At 39.2% G+C, this 14,010-nt stretch overlaps 1 protein-coding gene across 2 annotated transcripts; it reads right to left on the bottom strand.

Moving 5' to 3' along the window:
* Positions 1 to 1,018: 1,018 nt before the first annotated feature.
* On the bottom strand, positions 1,019 to 12,990 carry LOC118823789 (proto-oncogene tyrosine-protein kinase ROS-like). Of its 2 annotated transcripts, none has more exons than XM_036593604.1 (11): positions 12,877 to 12,990; positions 10,448 to 10,541; positions 10,128 to 10,254; positions 8,479 to 8,644; positions 7,397 to 7,461; positions 7,155 to 7,284; positions 4,923 to 5,020; positions 3,949 to 4,152; positions 3,720 to 3,854; positions 2,706 to 2,857; positions 1,019 to 1,499 (listed from the first exon to the last, which is right to left on the bottom strand). In XM_036593604.1, exons 2-11 carry the CDS (start codon positions 10,509 to 10,511, stop codon positions 1,324 to 1,326), a joined length of 1,317 nt encoding a protein of 438 aa, XP_036449497.1. In that variant the 5' UTR covers positions 10,512 to 10,541; positions 12,877 to 12,990; the 3' UTR covers positions 1,019 to 1,323. The 2 variants fall into 2 exon arrangements, with proteins under 2 accessions (XP_036449497.1, XP_036449498.1); XM_036593605.1 differs by having other exon boundaries at positions 10,448 to 10,538; positions 12,877 to 12,980.
* Between the last annotated feature and the right edge of the window lie 1,020 nt (positions 12,991 to 14,010).

The following is a 14,010-nucleotide window of genomic DNA, read 5'->3' as shown; positions in this document are numbered from 1 at the left end:
AGCCTCTAATATGTTTAGCTGGCTTTAGGGAGCACCTAATCTTTTCGACTTGTTCAAGTAAAGGTATGAAATAAACAGAAGCCTTATATAAGACATTTGCAAGTATGGAGCGTCTGAGAGGTACAGCATGCTCAACTCACTTTTTGGGGTGTCTACCATAAAAAAGTATGTATTTAGCATATTGGAGTGACTAATATTCTTAACTCGCTCTCTTCAAGTTCATTTTTCTTAGGGAGAGTCTGACATGTGACTCAACAGTGACTTAAACTTAGGAGTCACTGAGTCAGGCTGTAATTATAAAATTTCATCAAAGAAAGCAAAAAGTCAGAGGCAAAGATGATCATTTCTGTGATATGCAAAAGTATTTTACATTTTATTTTTTCTACAGTTTTTATTGTTACTTTATTCTTTTATTGTTTTGTGGAGACAAGAGAGAGTAAACATACAAAACACATCAGAAAACTCTACAAATATACAGTAATGTGCAAAAGTCAGAGACCACCCCGCTTTTATTAAATTAAAGTACAAGTTATTCATCCTCATGTTTCTGGCAAGATTAGATAAAATATAATCCACTTACCCATGTAGGAGAAAGTCAAATTAAAAAAGAAGTGAAAAAAAGGAGTGCAAAAAAATGATTAAGAGCTACAGAGAAAATGGGCCTCCTAACAACCACCTGGAAGACCTGGTAGACACTAAAACTGACCCCATCAGATAAACAGCACTTAAAGCTTTCATCTCTGAGAGAGAGGAGAAAATCAAGCTGCTTCAGATCTGAAAACATCCACAGGTGTTTCTGTCCATCCTTCCACTGTGAGAAGACGACTCAGCGCTGTGGGTCTGAAAGGATGTGTAGCTGTCAAGAAGAACCTCACTGAGAAAAGGAGACGGACACATCAAACAAAGAAGCTGAACAATGGACTGACCACCCCAGAGTCCAGATCTCAACACCACTGAATGTGTTTGATTACTTCAGAAAATGATCAACCAGCTTCTAAGACTGAACTTTGGAGGTGTGTCTGCAGATTCTTTGAAGAACTGAAAGTGAGTCTCCTGAAAAGAATGGAAGCTGGAATAAAGGTACAGAGTAATTCTTAGGAGAAAATAAAATAAAGTGGTCTCAGAATTTTGCTCAGTGTGGTAAGTTTAACGATGTGCTGTCAGAGCTGTTAGACGTGGTGCGCTGTGTGCAGAGCCCCACTGCAAATGGGGCCACAGTCTCAGATGAGTGTCAAGTATAAACACCTATTAAACAAAATAATCAGTTGCTGTACTATTTATTAAGTACAGATCCAGTCAGTTTTCATATGCGTTGTCCTTTTCTCATCTATCTTCTGCAGGTGAGGAGTGATCTGATGGACTGCTGCTGCTGCTGCTGGTTGTGTTTTCTCCTCCATCTGCCTGATACATGAGGTAGTTCAGGCCCTCGTTGCTGAGCACGTGAGTCAGTCCTGAACCCAAACCCTCATCTGCATCCACACCTCTACATTCCTCCTCTTCTGCAAGAAAAACACGTAGAGAAATGCAGTTAACCTAATAAGCCTGCACTTATTTGTCATGAGGCCTGTTTCACTAAGCACGGTTTCTTGCTTAGCCAGTTAACTTTAAAGCTGCCCTATGTAAGATTTTTTGTGTTAAATTGAAAGAAGTGTCATTACTGAGTGAGGAGAATAAAAACAGGCTAAAGTATAGCGCTGCTGTGAGTCGCCCTGTAAAGCCTGAAATATTTATTTAACCCTTGTGTGGTGTTGATGTGTTTGTTACTCAGTGGTCTGGTGGACCCACCGCATTATTGTTGTTTTTTAAATCAATACAGCCATAACAATTAATGTAAAAATACCAGATGTTTAAAATAGCGTAGTGTTCTCCTTTAGCAGCTGTAGCCAGTCAGCAGCCTGTCCATGTTATCCACCCTCACACACACACAGAGCGGACAGTACAACATTCCCTAAAACCGTGACAAGTAGCTTCTAATCATCTGTTCAGCAGGTCCATATTCGGGATAACCCGCATCCTGATTTCTTAGATGCACTGAATTCCAAATAAATAGTGACTGTCATGCCCTAAATCCTTACGTGTCCCTAAATCCTAACGTTTTGCAAGCTGTTCATGTTACTTACCGGCAGCTTTATGGAATCCTCACTTAATTGATCCTTCAGGTTAACTAATCTTACGTTGAACGTTATCAATAAATGTGCTAATCATAACAACTTTGTGAGGTGGTGCTGGGGGTATTTAGCTGAGTGCGTGAGTGGGGTTATCTCCTCACTATAGACTCCTATGCTTTCATATTTGTAGTGCGGCATGAGTAGGGCGTCATCAGGGGGCGGTAACGTTGGTTGACTGATTTGCATACTTGGTACTTTGGTACCAAGACATGTCATCCGCGCCTATAGCAGAGCGGAACCAGAGGGGGTGCTGCAGAGGCAGAACTGACCACGATAAAAAAGTTTAGGCTGGTATATTTTAATACTAAAGAGCAGTTACTCTTTAACTAGACCAAACTCTGGTAAGGTTCTTTCCTTTTAAGGTTTTAGATGGTCGCAGTGCCAAATAATGTAGGACCTGAAGTGAAGGTTTTAGATGGTCGCAGTGCCAAATAATGTAGGACCTGAAGTGAATTAGTGAATATTGACATTTTCAAGTGGTTCAAATGAAGACTGTTTCAGGTTTAGTTTCAGTCTGAAGTGTTAGTGGAATCTCACCATCTTCTGTGTAGGCCTCGTTTACATGGCCTGTTTTTCCATCCTCACTTAATGTTTCCATCTCTCTCAACTTAACCAGAGACAGATGAAGACTGCGGAAGCTCGGCCTCTCTCCGGGCTCCTTCCTCCAACACTCCAGCATCACCTTATACCTGAGAGAGTAGGTTATACAGTTAGGAAAGTTGCAGATTATAGTGTTACTATGACTTTATAGAACATGTTTTTTACCTTAACCCTTGTGTGGTGTTGGTGTGTTTGTTACTCAGTGGTCTGGTGGACCCACCATATTACTATTTATTTAAATCAATACAGCCATAACAATCTATGTAAAAATACCAGATGTTTAAAATATCACAAGTTGTCAGCGTAGGGTTCTCATTTAGCAGCTGTAGCCAGTCAGCAGCCTGTCACACACACACACACACGCACACACACACACACACACACTAACTGCAGGCCATGTAGGAGGAGGACAGAGTGAAGGACACAGCACCTCCACACTTTTATTCCCCGCAGGTTCACCCAACACCACATGTGTAATATGAATGTGTGGGGGGTGAGCAGAGTGAAGACACTGAAAATGGGTTACTTTATATGTTCTTCACAGAAAAAGTGCAAAGGCCAAGAAATCTGAGGATGAAATAATAATAAATCACATCATTTTTCTTTTGGTAAACATTGAAAACGGGTCCCCCAAACCCCAACACCACACAAGGGTTAAAAAGATCACGGAAACCTTTATAAAGACTCCATTTAAATAATATAAAAACTCTATGTGTCTAAAAGATGCATTTATTAACATGCAAACTGCCAGATAATCACTGCCGTTTTATAGAGAAGATACAGAGAAGACGTTTTTATCGTCTAATCATGACAGGCCAAAACTTGATAGGTTTCAATAAATTTGTCAGAAGCTGTTAAATATCTGAAATGCATCTAGTCCCATATTTCTGTTACGTTTAAATGTATTTGTATCTACTGTAAGTATTCATCTATCTACTGAGTGGTACGTACAGACTCTGCGGACACTCAGCAGGTGCTGGTAATCGTCCTCCTGTGTTAACGTGGTGTAGAACCTCCTGGTTGGAGAAAGCAGGATACGGCTGCTTCCCTAATGTCATGATTTCCCACAGAAGCACTCCGAACGCCCTGAGAAAGCAGGCAAAGCACATTATAACGCTTTAAACAGGGACAATGTCAAAGCTCATTTCTACTGAGGTTGGAAAACAGTGTCAGTGCTCACCATACATCAGAATGTTTATTGAAAATGCCGTCTGTCAGACTCTCCGGGGGCATCCAGCGTACAGGCAGCAGGCCTTCTCCCCTCTTTCTGTAGTAATCGCTCTTATAGACGTCACGCGCCAAACCGAAGTCTCCTATCTTAACCACTCGATCGGGATCTGCATATCCTCTCACTGAAACCAGGCAGTTCCTGGCGGCAAGATCTCTGAAGAACAACAGATTCCAGTGAGTTAGTCAGCTAGCTATGCAAGCTTTGTGATGCTAAATCTGCTAATCTGTAATCTGCTAAATGCTAAGCTGTAAATTACATAACGTACATAAAATTTGTAAATAATAGCTCTAAGCTTTGGTGAAGAACCATGGTGTAATTCATTTATTTTTCTTGTTGGTAGCGATGTAGCTTCTAAGCAAGCTAGCAGAGTAATGTACAGAAGTTATTTTAGTTACTGGTGTGCGCCCCCTTGTGGAGAATCTAGTGAGTGATTGATTGGCAAGCCAGGTTCAACAAAACTTGAACAGTTTGCTGTATAAAATTTCCATGGGGATATTCACACAGTTTACTTAGTGTCATGCAACTCCCAAACTGGCCACCAGAGGTCCTCTCCTGAATTCTGTCACTCTCACACACCTGTTTTCTACTGCCATTCATCAGCTCCCCTATAAACACTCACACTCTCTTTCCACTCTTTGCAAAGCATTGTTAGTGTTAAACTGCAATCCTGAGCCTTTTCTCTGTAACTTTTGGACTCTTGGCTCTGCTGTATAAAATTTTGGCCACTGACCCTCTGCTCTGCCCCGACTCTGCTTTTGGACTGTGTTTTGAACCATTGTCTTTGTCACAATAAAGCCTGCTTCTGGTTCCTACGAAGCAGCCTAGCCCTGCATTGTTACAATTTAGCAGCTGTCATTTTCAATTAGAGTAAAAAAGCTCTTCTTATGACGACGAGGATACGAAAAATATGCACTTATTCATACCTGTGAACAAAATGGAGCTTCTCCAAATAAACACACCCCTTGGCCACATCTAAACTGATGTCCAGAAGGCCGGTCAGGTTCAGAAGTTGTCCACGATTCTGTAACATTCAGAGTTGAACTGTTTTCTTAAAGTCAAATAAATTCTATGACCAAATAAATCAATAAAACTCAAATAATTCATCTATATAAATATGAATTATTCATAGTAGTTCATTAAAAACTCATATTAAGTACCAGATAAATCAAAGTAGATACTCAATGATAGTAGTAGTCACTAAAAAGTAGTACATATTGAATATTTCATAATAGTTACTGAATTATTCATTTACATTTCTGGTATTTGGCAAAGGTGTTAGGAGTCTTGCCCAAGGACTCTTATTGGTATAGTGTAGGGTGTTTGCCCAGGTGGGTGATTGGACCCCAGTCTAGTGTAGAAGGCAGAGGTGTTACCCACTACACCACACGCTACCAACCACAGTAGGTACTGAATAATTAATATTTATTAGTGAATAAATGATAGTAGTTACTGAATAATCAATAGCTATTAGCGAATAATTTTTAGTATATATACTGAATAATTCACAGTAGTTACTGAAAGTTGTGATGCTGTGTAAAATGTAAATAACTGTAAATAAAAACAGAATTCAATGATTTGCAAATCTGATAGACCCACATTTTAGTCACAATAGAACATAGAACACATATCAGATGGTGAAAGTGAGACATTTTCAGCATTTCATGAAAAAAATTAACTCATTTAGAACTTGATGGCAGCAATGCATCACAAAAAATTGGGACAACTGGGGCAACAAAAGGCTGGAAAAGTAAGTTCTACTAATAAAACAACAGCTGGAGAAGCAATTTGCGCCTAACTCACATGACTGGGTATAAAAAGAGCATTTTAGAGAGGCAGAGTCATTCAGGAGCAAAGGTGGGAAGAGGTTCACCAATCTGCAAACAACTGTGTCTAAAAAGTGTGGAACAATTTCAGAAAAAATGCAAAGAAGAAGCCATACATCAACACAATCCGGAAACGCTGCCGCCTTCTCTGGGCCAAAGCTCATTTAAAATGGACTGAGGCAAAATGGAAAACTGTTCTGTGATCAGATGAATCAAACTCTTTTTGTAAGCCACGGACGCCGTGTGCTGCAGAGTCAAGAGGAGAGGGACCATCCAGCTTGTTATCAGTGCACACTTCAAAAGCCTGCACATTTGATGGTCTGGGGCTGCATTAGTGCCTATGGTGTGGGCAGCTTACACATCTGGAAAGGCTCTATCAGTGCTGAACAGTATATAGAGGTTTTAGAACATATGCTCCCATCCAGACAGCGTCTCTTTCAGGGAAGGCCTTGAATATTTCAGCAAGACAATGGTAAACCACAACTGCATCCATCACAACAGCATGGCTTTGCAGAAAGAAGAGACCAGGTGCTGAACTGACCTGCAGTCCAGACCTTTCACCAATAGAAAACATTTGGCGCATCATGGAAAGCAAAATCCAGTAAAGAAGACCCAGAACTGATGAGCAGCCAGAATCCTACATCAGACAAGAATGCGACAACATTCCTCTCCCAAAACTCCAGCAACTGGTCTCCTCACTTCCCAGACGTTTACAGACTGTTGTTAAGAGAAGAGGGGATGATACACAGTGGTAGACGCGGCCCTGTCCCAACTTTTTTGAGATGCGTTGCTGCCATCAAGTTCTAAATGAGTTAATTTTTTTCATGAAATGGTAAAATGTCTCACTTTCAACATCTGATATGTGTTCAATGTTCTATTGTGAATAAAACATGACTCTGTGAAATTTGCAAATCATTGCGTTCTGTTTTTATTTACATTTATTTACATTTTACACAGCGTCTCAACTTTTTTGGAATTGGGGTTGTAGATACTGAATAATTTACAGTAGTTACTGAGTAATTCATAATAGTCACTGAATTATTCATAGTAGGTACAGAATAATTCATATTTATTAGTGAATAATTTATAGCAGATGCTGAATTATTTATAGTAGTTACTGAAAAATCAATAGTTATTGGTAAATAATTTACAGTAGATAACAAATATTCATAGTAGATACTGAATAATTAATAGCGGTTAATGAATAATTCATAGTAGATACTGGATATTGAACAGTGGTTGGTGAATAATTTATATAGATAGTGAGTAACGTACAGTAGATACTGAATAATTTAAAGTAGTTACTGAATAATTCATAACAGCTTTACTCACGTTGGTGGGCCGAGCTCCCCTCAGATACGAGCGCAGGTCCCCCCCCTCCATCAGCTCCAGGATGATGTAATGAGGCTCGTTCCGCACACACACACCCAGCAGACACAGGATGTTTGGGTGGTTAAACTGACTGAAATCACACAAAGAGCAGAGCACAAAAAAACAAAACCTTTACATGTTTATAATGAAGATGCAGCCACACAGACGTGTACAGTTAAAGTCACAGATGAAGAGTTTCTTACCTCATCAAATGAGCCTCTTTCAGAAATTCTATTTTCTCCTGGTTGCTGGCACCTTTGCGCAGCGTCTGACAAGAATGAGAATGTTAAACTCTAAAAAAAGAGCTTGATGTTACACTTCATTGACGTTTCAAAACAGACAGTTCACACTTCACTACATACAGCCCGTACACCGATCAGGCAGAACATTATGACCACCTCCTTCTACACTTATTGTCCATTTTATCAGGTGGTGGGTCATTCTCAGCACTGCAGTAACACTGATGTGGTGGTGGTGTGTTAGTGTGTGTTGCGCTGGTCTGAGTGGATCAGACACAGCAGTGCTGCTGGAGTTTTTAAACACTGTGTCCACTCACTGTCCACTCTATTAGACACTCCTACCTTGTCAGTCCACCTTGTAGATGTAAAGTCAGAGACGATAGCTCATCTGCTGCTGCACAGTTTGTGTTGGTCACCCTCTGGTCCTTCATCAGTGGTCACAGGACGCTGTTGGCTGGATATTTTTGGTTGGTGGACTATTCTCAGTCCAGCAGTGACACTGAGGTGTTTAAAAACTCCAGCAGCACTGCTGTGTCTGATCCACTCAGACCAGCGCAACACACACTAACACCCCACCACCACGTCAGTGTTACGGCAGTGCTGAGAATGATCCACCACCCAAATAGTACCTGCTCTGTGAGGGTCCATGGGGGTCCTGACCACTGAAGAACAGGGTAAAAGGGGGCTAACAAAGTATGCAGAGAAACAGATGGACTACAGTCTGTAACTGTAGAACTACAAAGTGCACCTATATAGTAAGTGGAGCTGATAAAAGTGCGGCCAAAAAAAGTGTGGGCCCACAAACAGACCCTTAGGGCCAGTTTCCTAGACCCAGATAAGTCTAGACTACATACATAGTACCATTTTCAAAAAACATTCTATATAGAGCCATATACAACACATTCTCTGTCAATCTGAAGAACCATGTAGAACGAATGGTTCTAAAGAACCTTTGAAGAACCATCTTTTTCCAAGTGTGTAAGCAGAGCTGCTCTTGAAAATGGAAAGTTATGTAATTATGTATAGCTCATCCTGCAGGTTTTTACCTTGACAGCCACTCTCTGCTCAGGTACGGTGTCACTGTTGTGGTCTCTGACAGTAACTCCCTCATAAACCTCCCCAAAAGCTCCGCTGCCCAACAGCTTCTGCAGCTTCAGACACTCGCGTGGAAACACAGGCAAAGATTCCAGCTCCTGGTGCATCGGCAGCAGACTAAGAGGAGATCAAACAAAGAAAAGAGAAAGAAATGAACATGATAAATGATGATAAAAGTTCATTGTAATCTTACAGTAAATCACTGGCTATTGGTTGCATTACACACACACACACACACATTGGGCAGAAGGCAGGAAACACCCTGGACAGTCCATCACAGGGCAGACACATATACAGTCACACCTAGGGGCAATTTAGCATCTCCAATTGGCCTGACTGTATGTCTGTGGCCTGTGGGAGGAAACCCACTCAGACACGGGGAAAACATTCTAACTCCACTCAGAAAGGGCCCTGTTTGCCTGGCTGGGGAATCAAACCCAGGCCCTTCTTGCTGTAAGGCGACAGTGTTCTAGCTGTTCATATTTAGTTATTAATTCCTTTTTATGTTTTTTCAAAGTTCATTCTGTTCTATTGGTAAGAACATCTGTGCTGCTCTGTGATTGGTCACAGCTCTGACTACGGAGCTTTAGCACTTTATTTTAGACCAAAGGGATCCTGAAAAGAGACAAACAGAGTCTAACAAACTCCACTTACTGAGCTGAGAGATGCTGAATGGACTGAGAAGTTCTACTGCAGTTTTACAAGTTACTCAGTAGTTAAAGGTGCAGTGTGTAAGATTTAGGGGGGGTCTATTGGTATAAATGGAATATAGTAAACAAAATCACATTTTTATTAGTGTATAATCACCTGCGACTATGAATCGTTGTGTTTTTGTTAGCTTAGAATGAGCCCTTCATATCTACAGAGGGAGCGGCTCCTCCTCCAACAGAGGCCGCTGTGTTGCGCCGCTATGTTTCTACAGCAGCCTAGAGTGGACAAACCAAGCTTTGCCTCTAGAGGGCGCTTTTCGTATTTTTACGCTTTAGTGACAGCTTTAATTTGTTGGCAGTGTAGCTCCATTTGGAAGACACAGAAAGACAAAGAATCAGTGGTTGCTGCCGGTGCTGGCTGACTATTTCGTGTTGTGAGAAGTTTAAGAAGCCAAATTTTGACAAATGGAGGATCGGACTTATTATTTAGCACTCGAGGAAGCGAGGGAGGGTGAATCCTCGTCATCAAAGAAGTGAAAACATAAAGAAGCAAAACTAAATCAGGACAGACGACGGCAGAAAACCTGACGGCCACCGTGGGCTCTACTACATGCTTAAAAAAGAGAGGGGTGAGGGAGGGGCATTCAGATGGTTGCAGTCCAACACCTCACCACTAGATGCCGCTAAATCTTACACACTGCACCTTTAAGCATTGTTTCTGCTTTTACTTTTACTTAAATTATTATTTTATCCGAGCATTATTACATTTATTTGAGGATTGATTTAGGCTACTCTGCCCACCTCTGCTCAACATCAACCTTACAGTAATTTTTTTTACAGAAAATATCCTAAGATGAGTTATTTTCACAAAAAAAATAATGAAAATGACTGTTAAATGTTGTGAAATGCTGGCAATAATTTACAGTGTCGTTTATAACATTCCTGTTTACCTGATAGCATAGCAGGCGTTTCCCAGCCCCACCAAATCCCTGATATCTTCCAGTTCTTTGTCCCGAGAGTACAGACTCGTCTGGCTGTTTGTCTCGGGTGCTTTATTTCGTCGGTGTCTAGAATAAACTTCAAAATGAAATGTGTTTAAGATTAATTTTCACGTTTTATCACATTTTATTCAGTTTCGGATATTCTGTTTTTGCAGTCATATGCTAATTAATCAATCACTTAATTCATTAGCAAAGAACAGAGAAGCAGATTGCAAAAATGAGACTTTGACTAAATTACTCAGTCATGCACCACACGTTTCTGGACTTACTGATGACTCCAACGATGATGATGAGCACTGCTAGAACACTTATGATAGCACTCAGTGTGATCATCTGCACACTTACTGCAGAAGGGAGTGTCTGCTGAGAAATGAGCAATGGATATTCAGTACAGAATACAGTTTTCAGAAATATGCAAAGGATGCTGCTAAAGAGACAGTATTATAGATGTAATACAATATACAGCACTGTGCAAAAGTCTGGCACATGAGCGCAGAAACATATGTGTGTTTTACCTGTAAAACCATGTAACTGACAGAAGATACTGAATATTTCATAGAGATTGTGGAATAATTGATTATAGTCACTTAATTTGCAGTTTATCTTGGAAATAAGTGTGTTTTTGCCAGTAAAAATGCCAAATATCCTTAGAATAAATGAAAATAATCACACATACCGTAGAAAGTAAGAAGAATTTATTAGTTAAAAAAAAAAAAAGTTGATATTTTATGAACTAGTTTGAAGAAGAACGTCTGGTTGCTTCAGCCATCGCACAGATTTATTAAGCAGCACCTGATTTACTTTAATGAAGTACTGATGAGCCAAACCAGGTACTGGATGATAACTACACACTATACCAGGCATCTTCCTGGCTGATGTGTAAATGTTTGGCTCAGACTGAATAAAATGAAAAATCTCAAAAAATGAAATAAAAATGAAAAATGGTCACGTATGACACATATGAATTGTTTTTGTACATAGCAAAATAAATTCCACATTAAAAAATAAATATTGTTCAGCAAATGGCTCAGTGTTACGGAGCCCCTAAGGGGCCGTGTTTAGTTAATGACATTGCGTTCCCTCGCAAATATTTTGCGTTCCCTCGCAAAAAAGCGTTCCTTTGCAAAATATATGCATTCACTATAATATAATAATTCCCCAAAATATAATATCAGACAGCAAGCAAACGTAGGACTAGAGGTGCCCAATGACATCACCTACATTAGAGCTCTGTTTTTAGTATAGCTGATGTTAAAAGCTGTTTTCCCAGTTTGGCCAGTCTGTGCTGAGTTTATTCAGCAGTTGTTCTCTGCAGTGTCTGTAAATGTGCCTTTTACTGTACGAGGACCCTCGATCTCAGACTCAGTTTGCGCTCACTAATCATGTTTGATTCTGAGAAGCGACACTATGTCTTCATATTTCAATCCAAGTTCAATGTAAAATTCAATGAGCTGCTCCAAGTCTGAGCTTAAGCAAAGCACAGCTTTTGCTTGCGAATGCAAACTGTTTGCATCATAATGTTTCATAACATTTGCGAGGGAACGCAATGTCACTAACTTTTTATTTTTTTAACCATGGCCCTTTAGGGGCTCCCTACAGTGTCCACTGCTCTGGTACACCAACGTAGCTCACTTAAGCATTCCACTGTTTAAAGAGTATAAAATTATCTGTGAAATATTCTAGAAGGATCCTTTTAATGAAGCTAATCTAATATTGTAAGAGCCTTCTTCACAAAGTAATCACAAAATAATTAGACACTTAAACTTTCTCTGGCAGAATGATCCTCTTCTGTGGTGCAAAATAAATATTTTACTAAACTGAAATACATTTTAATATTTTAGTCATAAATTTCTGTGAAAATCCCTGAAAAAAAAGCTTTTTGCTGCTTTACAGCTTGTTTGCATCAGACTGGCTTTTAGCAACGAAATTGCTGTAAGTAATGATGTAATTTCCTACAAATGTCTGACCAGTATGATGCAGTTTTCCACATAACACACTGATAAGGATGTTCTGTTTAATTTATATTATTTTATTACTGTTATTAATATTTTCCCCATGGGAACCGTTATGTGAGTGATCATGTTTCACTGCCATATAGGGCTGTATAAGAACTGTCCATTCAGAACATCATGGGCCACTTTATCAGAAACACTGACCATATAGATACACTTGCAATTACTGACTATAGCCAATCTGTTCCATTTCTGTTAGAAATCAGGCGTTATTATCTGGCGCACAGATGTTATATTTGAAGCAAATCTGAAAACACAACATGTTTTTTAAAAAAATTATTTAAAAATTAAATTGAATTTCAGTTAAAAATTCAGCTTCAGATGGTATAAAACATTCAAAAAATAAGAATAATAACATTAAAATTCAGATTTTTGCATTTAAATTCAAATTTTATAATGGCATGACTAACAGAAAATTAGGCTGTTTATTTCATACATTGTAAGAAAATATTATGAAATTGACAAAAAATACTGGAAAAAGAATACATTGCTGCATGGTTTGAATTACTAGACTGCAAATGTCGAACTTTAAGTCAATAAATGTAAAAAAGAAACGTTTTTTGTCAACTACGTAACTAATATGGTAGGTGTTTCTGATAAAATGGCCAGTGAGTGGACACTCAGTTTAGTGTAGTATCTTAAATATTCTCAGCACTGTCAGAATGTGAGGATAACACAGATCCTACCTCTAGAAGGTGTAAGGAGCAGCTGTGTTGTCGAGTCACCTTTACCCCAGTATGTAAATGGAGTTATTGTGATTGAAATTTTGGAATTTGGCTTGAAGTTTTTCACTTGCATGAAGGGTTCAGAGAACGTACTGAACAGAGGACAGTACCGCACAGACAAAACCTGTGAGAGAACAGATTTCAGATTATTTAATACATTTATTTAACAATAATAAATCTACAGAATTAAATTGTAATTAATTAATATACTGAATGCAGTTACAATAAAAATAATACCATGAATATTGGATATATATATATATATATATATATATATATATATATGTGATAATATCTTCAGGAAGTTTGTTGTAAAATAGATTATTGCAGTGCATTATTTGTCATTGAGTATGTTATTTTCCCTAAATACCTGAATAAAACATCTAAAAATACAATACAGTGTCTAATTTATAACATTTAAATCTACACTTTATACATTGTTATTGTGTAACAAACAATAAAATCCTTATTATTATGACAAGTAGTTCCAGACTTATTGAGAGTGTATAGGCTATGTTCACATTACCAAGTTGAAGTGGCACGAATCCAATTTTTTGCCCTAATGTGACTCAGATCTGATGTTTAGAGCTGTTTAGATCAAATCTGATCTTTACAAATTTGACCTGAGCTACTTTGACTATGTTTACATTACAAGCCTCATTGCTCAAATCCGATTTTTTTCTTCTGTTCGGTGCTGCTGCCATGGTAACGCTGAATGATGGCACACACGCAGTGGAAAAAAAGCACATGAATTCCGATCTGAGTGTTTACATTAAGGTCGCATGGCCACGAATCGGATACGTATCCGATCTAGGACCACATATGAAAGTGGCTCAGGTCGGATTTGAAAAGATCAGATTTGTGTCCACACAGCTCTGAAAACATCAGATCTGAGTCACATTAAGGCAAATAAGCAGATTTGTGCCACTTCAACCTGGTAATGTGAACATAGCCTTTCATATGTGGTCCTAGATCGGATACGTATCCGATTCGTGGCCATGCGACCTTAATGTGAACACTCAGATAGGAATTCATTTGCTTTTTTGTTCACTGCGTGTGTGCCATCATTCAGCGTTACCATGGCAGAGCTGAGAG

This window comes from Colossoma macropomum, unplaced genomic scaffold, assembly GCF_904425465.1.
Source record: "Colossoma macropomum unplaced genomic scaffold, Colossoma_macropomum, whole genome shotgun sequence".
Taxonomy (NCBI): Eukaryota; Metazoa; Chordata; class Actinopteri; order Characiformes; family Serrasalmidae; genus Colossoma; species Colossoma macropomum.
This window is presented reverse-complemented; position numbering and strand designations above follow the sequence as displayed.

What these genes read in the sequence shown, in the direction of transcription:
- LOC118823789 (XM_036593604.1), bottom strand. Translation starts at nt 10,511, where the DNA reads ATGATCACACTGAGTGCTATCATAAGTGTTCTAGCAGTGCTCATCATC. An exon ending in AAAGAGGCTCATTTGATGAG is followed by an intron (nt 7,285 to 7,396) that starts GTAAGAAACTCT and finishes GTGTGATTTCAG; the next exon opens with TCAGTTTAACCACCCAAACA. An exon ending in GGGGAGCTCGGCCCACCAAC is followed by an intron (nt 5,021 to 7,154) that starts GTGAGTAAAGCT and finishes TGAATGTTACAG; the next exon opens with AATCGTGGACAACTTCTGAA.